The sequence below is a fragment of the Macaca nemestrina genome, chromosome 15 (assembly GCF_043159975.1).
Source record: "Macaca nemestrina isolate mMacNem1 chromosome 15, mMacNem.hap1, whole genome shotgun sequence".
In the NCBI taxonomy this organism is placed as follows: Eukaryota; Metazoa; Chordata; class Mammalia; order Primates; family Cercopithecidae; genus Macaca; species Macaca nemestrina.
The window spans coordinates 16,069,101-16,081,354 of record NC_092139.1 but is presented as its reverse complement, the minus strand read 5'-3'; the positions used below and the strand labels follow the sequence as shown (position 1 = coordinate 16,081,354).

The following is a 12,254-nucleotide window of genomic DNA, read 5'->3' as shown; positions in this document are numbered from 1 at the left end:
AACTTTCTGATCAGTTGTTCCCAACTAGGGGCAATTTTACCCACCACCCCCACCACACACACATGGGATATGTGGCAACTGTCAAGGGACATTTTTGGTTGTCACAAATTGGGAGGAAAAGGGGTGTTTCATAGACAGAAGCCAGGGATACTATTAACCCTTCCTGCAATGTACAGGACAGACCCCGCAATGAGCAATTATTTAAAAATACAATATGATTGTATTTTTTTAATTATTATTTTCTTTTTTAGAGATGGAATCTCGCTCTGTTGCCCAGGATGGAGTGTGAAGTGCAGTGGCGCGAACTCGGCTCACTGTAACCTCCACCTCCAGGGTTCAAGCAATTCTCCTGCCTCAGCCTCCCGAGTAGCTGGGAATACAGATGCATGCCGCCATGCCTTGCTAACTTTTTTTGTATTTTAGTAGAGACAAGGTTTCACCGTGTTTCCCAGGCTGGCTTTGAACTCCTGAGCTCAGGCAATCTGCCCGCCTTGGCCTCCCAAAGTGCTAGGATTACAGGCGTGAGCCACCTCGCCCAGCCCTCATGATCGTTTTTTTTATTTATTTATTTTTTTAAGAATAGTTGTAACAGCCAAAAACTGGAAATAACTCAAATATCCATCCCCAGGAGAATGGATCAGTAAATTGTGTTGCATTCATACAATGGAACACCATACAGCATACAGCAAGGAAAAAGAGTGAACCACAGCTACACACAACATCACGGGCAAATCCCACAGGCAGGCAGGGACTCGAAAGAGCTCACTTTAACATAAATTTCAAGAACAGGCAAAATCAATCTATGGTACTAGAAACCAGGGATTACCTTTAGGGAGGGAGGACTGACTGAGGGGGGCCCAGAGTGGGCAGCTGGAGCTGGGAAATGCTCTCTGCCTTCATTTGGGTCACGGTTAACACTGGTGCATGTGTATGGAGACACGCACTGCATTCAGCACTAAGGATTTGCACCCTTTACTGTACGACATTTCGACCTCATTAAAGAAAGGTAATTTTTTAAAAACTGTACTAAGTCGCAGTTTACAATTATAATGAATAATTTTTAAACTATAATAAATAGTATAATAAAGAAGTGGAATCAACAGTAGGTGCTCAGTCATATTTGCCGAATGAATGAGTGAACAAATGAATGCAGGCGTAGAGTTTAGATCCCAGGATCCCAGTGCGTGAACACACACCCCCCACCCCCAGGACGAGCCATGCAGAGACCTTGAGCAAGTCCTTGACATCTCTAAGACTCAGTTTTCTTATGCAAATAATTCGGTGTAGAGTTGTCAACATGCAAGGCCACCGTCCAGATTAACCAGGGCGTTTGGGAGGAATGTCTTCTATGACCGAGTCCTTTGTGTGCTGTAAATACTGGGCACCTTGGACACCAGGACCCTTAGAGCCCCGAAGCCTGAAAGGCGCTCAGAGAGTGAGGTCACACAGAAAACCAGGCCTGGAGAGCCAGGCTGGAGCTGAGCCATGCACACAGAAGGCCTATTGATCTCCTCCTCAAACTCCCCAGAGCCACGGCCAAGGCCAAACTGGACCCAATTACTCGTCAGCCCTGCCTGGACACTGGATGCCCAGGGCAGGAGCGGGGGCTGGGGCTGCCAGAAGAGGTACTGGAGGTGCCAGGCTCCCGGGGGCACTTGGGAGAGGATTTTCCACTGGCTCCAAGCCCGAGGGCCTGACACAAGGAGCCCGGAAGACGGGGGGCAGGTCACACTGAGCACAGAGGGGAAGTCTTGGGCTGGAAAGTGGGGCCCAGGGCTGATTCCTGCTGACGTCCACCAAGCACAGCTTGCTCACAGGACAAGAGGCCTCCAGGGGCTACAGGGAGCAAGCTGGGGCAGGGCAAAGCTGGTGGTCAGCAGTCAGCGGGTGACACGCCTCCGCCGGCATGCACACCCTCTGACTATTGCCGCACGGGAAGAGCAAGGCATAGAGCAACACAGATGCTCTAGAAAAGGGGCCAGTCCGAGCATCCACACCTTGACATTCTCCTCCGTGAGGCCCTTCTCCACTGAGTCAGCCACGTTCTGCCGGATGCGATGCAGGAATGCCTGGAGGAGAGAAGCAGAGAGAGGTGAGTGTCTGCGTCTCCAGCTCTCCCATGGACGGCCCTACAGAAGGCTCTCAAGTTCAAATGCCAACTAGGATCTGGGAGGTACCATGGGTCCAGGGACACAGGCAGGGGATGAGGAAAAACATGCTCTGCTTACACCTTAAACACACCGGAACAGCCCTCCCTCCCATACGGAAACCAGGGGTGTACCGTGCACCTATGACGCCAGGCCCCGCGCTGGGCCCTGAAGAAACAGCAGAGAAAATCTCAAAGCCCCTGCCCTCGAGGAACCTTCGGCCCCAACAGATACACACCTGCTTCCTCACCCAGGGGCAGCTCCCAGACTCTAATTCATTTCCCTTTTCAATTTTTTTTACTTTGCTTTACAATTTAACTTCTGAATAATAACACAGTCACATGGTTCAAAAGTCAAAACTATAAAATGGCAAAAACACAGAAAGTCTCTCTCCTTACCCCAGTCCCAAACCATCAAGCACCTCTCCAACCCCTACAGGAACCCCAGCTACTAGTTTCTTGGGTATCTTTCCAAAAAAATCTATGCAAAAACACACACACACACATCTATTCCTTTTTTTTTTTTTTTTTACTTCTCTACACACCAAAAAATAGCAACATACACCGGATGACCTGCACCTGGATTTTCTACTTAATATAGCTCAGAGATCCTTCCAGATCATCTCACAAACAGCCTCCTTGCAGATGCCAGGAATCTACTGTTTGAATGGACCACAGTCCTTCTACCACCCTTTCAGGAGCTTGGAACAGACACATCACGTCTCTCCTCTATGAGACGCAGCGGATGAGTGTGACTATACCAGGGCAGGAGCGACAGGGGCTGCAGGAGCTGAGGGTGCACCATTCACGTGGGGCCACGTGGGGAGGCCGCAGGCCTGGGATCACCAGAGGTTCAGATTTGGGTGGTGGTGTTTTTTTTTTTAATGAAGCCAGAAATTAGAATTTTTTAAAAAAGAGAAGTCTCCCAGTTTTGAAGTGTTGGTGAAAGAGCTCTCTGTTATTGCAAGGAACTAGATTTCAGGGTTTGCGTGTAAAAGTGGGGAGACCAGGGCAGTAGGGTGCAGTGGTGCCAACAAGAAATGACGGTGGCCTGGCACCAGGTGGTGTGGGTGGAAAAGTGGCAGAAAGAAGAGCTGCCAAGGGGTCACACGGATGGGCTGAGAGAGTCACAGCGATCAATGCTGGGGGAAGGAGAGACAGCAGAGTCAGCACCTAAGGGAGACCGAGGCCCAGTACCCACAGCCACCTCCACCTGGTTTGCCCCAACTCCAGGATGTGGGGTCTGGCTGTAGCCTAACCTGGAAGCAGCCACACGGAGACCCCTGGGAAAAGGAATTCATGGTGTTACACCCGCAGGGCCATGGGGAGCTGTGGGGCCTATCAGTCACCTGCCCTGCCAAGACAGATGACAGCTTGGGGCTCCCCGGGGGGCTGGTCCAGGTGAGCACATGGTCTGCCTGTCACAGAACCCAGGTGCAGGCTGATTAAGACAGGGGCTGCGAGAGCCTGTCTCACCCACCACGCTTGTCTGGGGAGATCTCTGAGAGATGGCGGGGACAGCCCAAGATAGCGCTGGGGTCAGGGTAAGCGGGGCAGGTAAGCAGAGAGGAGGGTGACCCTCCGCACACGGCTGTCAGATCCTTTCCATCACCCGGAGACACAACACGTCCATGCCTGCCCCCAGGAGCCCGGCCACCTGCCCAGACTCAAGCCTCTTGGGAGGGGGCGCAATGACAGTCCACAAGGTGAGTCACAGAAAAAGGCAATGACAGTAGGAAGGCAGCTTTGTCTCTGTCCACACAGAGTGCAGAGCCATCTCAGCTAGTCTTGGGGCTTTCACCCATCTATGCCTAGAGTTCCATTACTGGAACACTAAGCTTGTGGGAGTTATTTATATCCTACTCTTCAAGGTCATTGCCAAGGTCTGATTTTTTATTAAAAAAAAAATTGCAACCTCTGGCATAAATGGGTTAAATTCTCTTTTTTTGATGACCCCCATGTTTATATCCCCAGCCTGGACTTCTCCCCTGAAACCCGACTGTTATCTCCAGCTGCTGATTCAATGTCTCCACCGGGATGTCCAAACTCTGCCTGTCCAACACTTAATTCCTGACCTTCCCCAAACTCATACCAAGCTCTTCCCCACTTGATTAATGGCACCTCTGCCTTTCAAGGGCTCTAGCCAAAACCCACCAGCCAGTTGACCCACAGAACTCTCTTGTCTGACACTCCATTTCCAGTACATCAAATGTTACCAGCTTTACCTGAACACTACAACCACTGGTCCCCATCTCCATAGCCATCCCCCCAGTCCAAGCCATCATCATCTCCTGCCTGGACTAACACAGCCATTTCCCTCCTGGTCCCCTTCACCCTCCCAAAAGTCTGTTCTCTACACACACAGCCAGGGAGATCCCTTTAAATATGTACAAGAGATCAGTTAATCCACGCCTTTAAAAGCTCCATGGCTTCCCACTGCACTTAAAATCCAAATCCTTCCATGGTCCCCATGACCTTGTCCTTGTTAACCTCTCTGATCTCATCTTCTAGTACTTCATCCTCCCACATAATTCAATATAAATAATCTTCAGCCACACTGTCATTCTAGATTCTATCCACCTGCCAAATACACTCCTGCCTCACGACCTTTGCATATGCTGTTCCTATTGGCAAGATGTTCTCCCCCATTCTGCCCTGAGCAGCCTCCTTATCCATCTGGCCTTAGTTCAAACGCCATCTCCACCAAGAGGCCCTCCTCTTCTTAATGCAAACTCCTATCTTCCCATCTTGCGTTAAGAGCTCATTTGACAGATGAGGAAACTGAGGTTAAGCAATCTATACAAGATCCTAAGGGAAAGGCCAGGACAAGCAGGGATCATGGCTGGGATGAAACCATAACCCCCAATCCAACAACAGAGGCCAGGTTTGGAAACTGGTGAGTTTGAGTTTCAACCACGGGTCCTTCCTGCTGTGTGACTTCAGGAAAGTGCACTAGCCTCTCTGAGTCTTCATTTACTCTTGCCAGTGGAGATCATAGGAATACAGCACCTTTTAGAATGTCATGGGATAAAGTGAATGGAAGCTCCCTGAAGGCAGGGACCCTGCCTGTCTTGTTTACAGCTACGTCTTCAGGGCCAAATGTAGTGCTCAGCAAATAGCAGGTGCTTGAAAATCAAAGGAAGGTATGGAATGTGCCTGGCACAGTGCCTGACACATGGCAGAGACCTGGACTCAGGCTCCTTGGAAGTCTGCGGATCCTGTTTTTTAAATGACAATGGGCGGGGGGGACAGGGACAGGGTTCCTAGAGGATGTTTTAACAGGGCCTGGGATACTGACAGGAAGTCATGTCTCCAGCCTCCCCAGACTAGAGGGAGACAAAGACAGCCTCGCCCAGCACAGCCAAGGAGGGCAGGAAGCTGGGAGTGCCACACTCTGCTGGCCTAGATTGGGGCTTCCTGTCCTGGTTTCTTCACACGAGCTCTGCCACCGCTATTGTGCCACAACAATGGGAGGCTCAGGCCACCCACTGAGGAACTGCAAACAAGCCGGTGTGAAGGCCACAATGGGCAGCTCGTGACCCGGAAAGAATGGGCAGCAGGGGCTCTGGGTCCAGCCCTCCTGCTGCCCAAGGCACGACTGGCTTTTCCAGGCAGCACCGGCGTCCCCTGCACTGGCAGGAATGGTGAAAGGGACCCTCCAGGGTGACTCTTCCTTTGTCCAAGGCTTGACAGCTTTGAAACAGTCAGGTCAAAAGCAGCTCTCATCTCCGAAGACTCCCTTAGACACAATACTGTTCTCAGGATTTCCAGGGCTGCCTGAGAAACTCCTTCAGCCTCAGAAGCTTTGCCCGTGCCTGGACCACTTGTCCTCACATCTGCCCAAGTCCTCCTCTTCATTTTATGAATATGATGATGAAGTACGTCAAGGATACAGAAAAGAATAGAGAATAGAGAGAAACAACAAACACCCACAAACTCATCACTACCCAGCTGTGGCAAATCTTAACACTACACCAAATTTGCTTGAAACCATTTGCAAAAAGAAATTCAACAAGTCTGGGGGAGGCACAGACTGGAAAGGGGATGAGGAGGCTCTCGGGGGTGCTGGAAACGTTCCGTATCTTGATCTGAGCAGTGGTGACACAGGTCACTGCATATGCAAAGCCCCAGCAGTATGCACTTGAGATTAGTTCAGTTGACCCACAGTACCATGCAAATATCAAACCTCAATGTATTAAATAGAAAAAGCAGAAAAGACTCGTTACAGAGAGACGTGAGCCACTAGGCACCTTCTCTCCCTGCAAGGTACTTGGAGCTGGTGCTCCTCGTTCCCACACATGCCTCTGCCCACTTACCAAGCCCGTGTGCATCTATAAGCAAGGGAGAATACTGCTTTGCATGTTCACAACATTTTTATAAGTAGCCTGCTTTCCACAACTTGATTTTCTCACTCAACATCACGTCTTCCACATTTACCCATGTTGATATGTACACCGGGCAGCATCTGCCATCCAGACCCCACCCGTACCCCACACCATATCCAGCTGCCAGTGCCCGCATCTCTGGGCCTGAAGGCCCCACTCTCATGCACAGGGCAGGCCGGAAGTGCTGAAGAAGTAAGACTGCCTGGGAGCAGCCCTCAGTGATGGTCAGCAGGGCCTGGCATGAAAAGAAAGATGAGGAAACCGAGGCACTCGATGGACACTATCTCCCCGAGTGCCTTGATAGGATTCAGCTCCGGCAGCCCCCATGGTAACCCGCTTGATGACACACCCTTCTTGGCTGCCTTCTCCTCCCTGCCTCACTCCCTGACTCTCCTATTGATGCCTTCTGGGTGACCTCCCATGTACGCTACTTGCCCTTGAAATAGCGTACTTGGGAGGTCACGCCCTCAGGACGTGTTCTTTGGAGAATCCACAATAAGACAGACCTCAAGTTGTTCATTTCATTGCTTACTAGTCAAAATTATAGCATAAGGTAATCACTACCATGCTGCAGACACTTGTTTCAAGCATCCCTACTGTAAACAATGGCGCTCAGGTGTAAGTTCTTTCAGCTGTACACTTAGTCGACTGGGGTAAGTTCCTCTAGGTGATGCACAGGTTTCCTCGAGCCCAGGCGTTCAAGTTCCTCTAAGTATATACCCAGGTCTTCTGGGGCATAAGAGAAGGACCAGAGGGGCTGTTTACTCGGCTCCCGGCCTGAGTGTCTCCATGGTCCCCAGAGCTCTAGACTTAGCAGGAAGCCACATCATGATTGATTAGTGATGTCTGCCATGGATGTGGCAGGGAGAGGGTTGGAAGGATTATGAGTTTGCCATCTCCAACAAGCTCCCAGTTGATGGAGAAACCAAGAGTATGAGACACTGGTCTGAGGTCAAACAGCAAACTGGTGACAAAACACAGATTAGAACCAGGTCTCCCAATGCCAGGCTAGTCCCACCCCGGTCCCACCTAGCCTGAGCCCAGTGGTTCTCAACTTGGGGGTGATTTTGCCCCCTAGAAGACATGTGCCAATGTCTAGAGACATTTTGGGTTGTCACAACTGAGGACGGGGTGCTCCTGGCATCTAGTATGCAGAGGCCAGGGATGCTGCTCAACACCCTCCAGTGCACAGGGCAGCCCCACAAAGACACAGCTGACCGCAAACAACTGTGCCAAGGTCAAGAAATCCTTGCCTTAGAAGAGGCTCTGATTAAAACCTAGAAAAAATTCAACCTCTTCCACAGCCCAAAGACTGTCTAATGCGGGCTCTTCTCACCCCACTGGCTCAGCCACAGGCACACTGGTCTCCTTTTTATTTCTTGAACATACCAGGACCCCATCATCCAGGCCTTGGCACATGCTGTTCTTTACCTATAGAGCTTTTCCCAAGACATTCAATTGGCAGGGGAGGTCCCTCCTCTCACAGGCCACCTCTGGACCCATATAAGAGAGGATCTCACCCACTACATAGCCACCTGAACCCGTTACCCTTCACAGACGTCACCGCTATTGGCTGTGCTCTTATCAATTAAGTATGGATAGGTTTGATCATTCAGCATCGTCTCCCTCACTAAAGTATCAGCTCCCTCAGGGCAGAAGACAGTTTCCTTGGCCATCTACGCAGTGCCTAGAACAGAGGCTGGCACACAGCCGGTGCTCAAGAGAGACTGGTCTGTGGAGGAAGGATGGGAGAGACAGGGAGAAACTGAGAACAGGCTCCACAAAGTAAACTGATACCGAGCTGAGAGAGGCCACTAGAAGAAGAACACTTTTTTAAACTCACTATCTACATCTTTGGGCCTTATGTGCAGGTGCTGCTCTAGGTGTTTTAATCCTCAAACTCCAGGAGGCAGGCATTGTTATCACGATGTCCATTCCACAGAGGAGCCTGAGGCCCAGCGCAGTAAAGACCTTATCTAAAGCCACACAGCTGGTAAGTGAAGGAGCTGGGCCTTGAACCCAGACAGTCTGGCCTGGTAATGTGTCCCCAGCACACCCAGTCACACACCATCAGTGAGAGACTGTGGACAGTGAACCATATCAGCCTTTAAAACAAGTAGCAGCTGCCCTTAGGGGTGCCCCTGGGGAGCTGCCATCTGCCTGGAACCCATGGCTGCTGTCGCCTGGGGAGGGTAAATCTCTCCCTGGAGATAAAAAGGACAGAAAGAGGCCTTGAAGTCACTCCCTGAGACTGATGCCGGCAACCTGATCTGCTTGGGGAGGGGCCCGACTGCCCCCAAGGACACCTCTGCCTTGGCTGGGGTGACCTCACCAGACATATGGTGAAACTTGAGAGGGCCAGGGGATGGGCTGGGAGCAAAGGGAAGTGATGATTTGGGGGGAGGTGGGAGGGAGCTTCAGAACACAGCAAAGACAAAGAAAAGGGGGTGCCCTGAGGACCCCATCCCCAACATGATCTGGGTGGCGGGGAGTCAGAAGCAAAGTGTCATGGAACAGCAAGGGCCTTGGAATCGGAGTGATGATAAAATAATCACTATAGTAACAGCAGAAGGGGGCTTACACAGCCTGCTGCAAGCCGCCCCACATAGCCCAGAGTCTGGGGAGCTCCCCAATTGCCCAATGACCCCTTCAAATGCCCAAATCCTATGCTCCATCCATCCAAGTTCTGGGCATTTATCCTACAGGGAAAAATAAATCTCATACGCGTCATGAAGCTTTACCTTCAATATCTGATTTACAATTCCATTCACTGGGGGTTTAGTTAAATAAATTACCATCCAGCTCAACAAGGAATGATCATGCTAAAAATAGTTTGCAGAAGTCTATTTAATAAGATGGAAAAGGGCTATTGATGTATCCTTAACTAGGAAAAAAATCAAGTTACAGACAAGTACGTAAAATATAATCTCATCTTTGGTTAAATAAATTCTCTCTCCCTAGGCATAGAAAAATGAAGTATGGAAGGAAATACCCTAAACTATGTAGGAATGTAGCCAAAATTACTAGCTGTCTCCCAATATCGTTCTCTCTTTTTCCTTTAGAAACCAGAACTCCCGATTTAAAAATAAGGACTGTATGTCCCAGCATCCCTTGCAGCTAGGTGTGGCCACGCAACTAAGTTCAGGCCAGTACGGCATACATGGCATATTATGTACGACATCTTGGAAGTATCCTTGTGGGCTGGGGGAGGAATGGGTAGGGATTCTCTTCTGCTATTCCCTCTTCCTACTGACTGGATCACAAATGCGATGCCTGGAAGTGAAGAAGACATCTTGTACCATGAGGTAGGAGCCACATGTTGGGGAAGACAGAGCAGCATTCAGTAGGCACTTATGTTCCTAGTGATGGTGCAGCCAACATATCCGCCCTGGGTCGCCTATAATTACAGAAGAAGGAAACAAACTTTCATCACATTTAAGACACTGTTATTTGGGTTTTATCACAAGCCACTGAACCTAATCCTAACTGACAGAGGGGAATTCTAAAGAATTTCCATGTTCTTTCTTCATTTATTTCCCTTTCCAGATTTCTACAATGAACATGCTACTTTTTAAGCAAAAGTCATTTTTAACATAAATGCATGTTTTTATTTTTCTGGAGGGGAGGGGTACTAAACACACCAGGCTCTCTCTTGCCCACCCCATCACCCACCCCATCGCCCACCCCAATCATCAGGACCCCCGGCTTCTCCCTTCTCCTCCTTGGGCATGTGTACCCTGTGCAGGGAAGGCAGTACCCGCCAGTGGGGAACAGAGCAGGGGCCAGGCAAATATGAGACGGAAAGGTTTTCCTTCTGCAGAAGAGCCTCTGAGCTGCTGACCAGCCCTCCTTCTCTGTGTCAACTCTGGAAACCTGGGGACCCCCACAAGCTGGCCTGGAGCTTCCATAGCCTAGGCCAGAACACAAGAATGTCCACCACCCAGAGCCCACACCACTGCCCAGGCTGAGATTAAAACCCTCTCCACTCCATTCCCACCTAGCATTCCTTCATCAGGTCCGTGCTAGGAGCTGAGAGCCATTGGCTCAGAACCAACTGAGACTTTCCCAAAAGGCCCAAATTTTGGATTTGAAACATCCTCTCCAAGGATTCCACTGCTGACTCATTCAGTCACAGACATACTCTGAGAGGACTGGGAAGAGAGAGCTTTTTTTTTTAAACAAAGTCAGACTTACTACTCCTTTACTCCCATGGCACTTTTACAAAGTCCATATATGTATCTATTATTCGTGTCATTATATAGTCCATAGCACAAACATATTGCTTTGAATTGTATCTTTAACAGGCTAATGTCTTCCTGAAAGCATACAAAGAACCTACAACTGAGACCCCCTGGGAACATACCAAGGCACCACCCACCCCGGGGCCTTTGCACTTGCTGTTCCCTTTGCCTGGAAGACTCTTTCTCCAGATATCTGCAGGGCCCTGACCTCAATTCATTCCTGTATCAGTCTGTTCTCACGCTGCTAATAAAGATATACCAGAGACTGGGTAATTTATAAAGAGGTTTAATTGACTCACAGTTCCACATGGCTGAGGAGGCCTCACGATCATGGCAGAAGGCAAATGAGAAGTAATGTCTTATATGGCAGCAGGCAAGAGAGTTTCTGTAGGGGAACTCCCCTTTATAAAACCATCGGATCTCGTGAGACTTATTCACTATCACGAGAATGGCATGGGAAAGACCCACCCCTATGATTCAATTACCTCCCACCAGGTCCCTCCCATGACACATGGGAATTATGGGAGCTACAATTCAAGATGAGATTTAGGTGGGGACGCACCCAAACCATATCAATTCCCCTCTAGAATCAAATGCCAGTTCTTCTGAGGCCCTCCCCCACTGCCCTATTTGAAAGAGACACCCATTCGCCTGCACGCTCTATCTCACCCTCCTCCATCCCCTACAGCACTGCCCTCCACCTGCACTGAGCTGTTTCTTCACTTATGGTTCCTCTGTCCCCTACAATGTCAGTCCCAGGAGGGTGGCAGCTTGTTTGGGCAGCGTCCACCCACTGGACCTAGAACCGTGCTGGACACAGAGCAGATGCTCAGTAACAATGGGTTCAGCAGCTGACTGATGGTCAGCTTGTTTGTCCTGCATAACAACCCCATGAGGCAGGTTACTGCATTCCCTTTTTAGGAAAGAGGAAAACAAGGCATGAATCACATGATCGGCTCTGGAGTCAGCCCAGCCTCGCACCTCAGTTGCCTCATCTATAAAATCTGTGTAATGGAGCCTCACCTTGCAAGTTGCTGACACGAGGATTAAATCTGACACTGCTTGTAAATCGCTTGTTGCCTCTGCCCCACGGTGGGAGCGCCCAGCCCCCAGGATCCAGCCAGGATCACAGAAGGTGCCCCATAAGTCCTCAGTAAATGTCCAGTGAAGGGGTGGGCACTTTTAATTCCATGTAGCCCCCGGACCAGCTTAGACCAGGCCCCTTCCCTGGGCACATTCCTTGGACCTACAGAAATGTTGGAGGCCTTTAAAAATATGTGCACTGGCTCCAAATACAAAATGAAAACTGTATTGTCAAAATGAATAAATCTTGATTTAAATGTCTACAAAATTACCAATCAACTCTGCCCGTGGTTATGTGCACAGAGAATGCAGGGAGTATGTGCCGTGGGTGCATCTTAGCAGGTCTACCATGACAGGAGCCTTGGGGTGGTTCCCCAGATGCAGCAGACCCTGAGGCAA

General features: G+C 49.9%; 1 protein-coding gene and 1 long non-coding RNA gene across 5 annotated transcripts in view; one reads left to right on the top strand and one right to left on the bottom strand.

The window, feature by feature from the left end:
* The window catches only part of LOC105470708 (phosphatidylinositol-3,4,5-trisphosphate dependent Rac exchange factor 1), a 205,284-nt gene that overhangs the window by 121,261 nt on the left and 71,769 nt on the right, over window positions 1–12,254 (bottom strand). For 3 of the 4 annotated variants that reach the window (XM_011722913.3, XM_024789407.2, XM_071079166.1), the window contains exon 2: window positions 1,998–2,069. In XM_011722913.3, coding sequence (XP_011721215.2) covers window positions 1,998–2,069 — 72 coding nt within the window. Of the gene's footprint in view, window positions 1–1,997; window positions 2,070–9,830; window positions 9,851–12,254 lie in introns of those variants that run through there. The other variant, XM_071079165.1, reaches the window with a different exon arrangement.
* On the top strand, window positions 1,982–11,108 carry LOC139358434 (uncharacterized). Its single transcript, XR_011613263.1, has 3 exons — window positions 1,982–2,092; window positions 8,403–8,524; window positions 10,836–11,108. It is a non-coding gene; the product is annotated as an uncharacterized lncRNA (long non-coding RNA).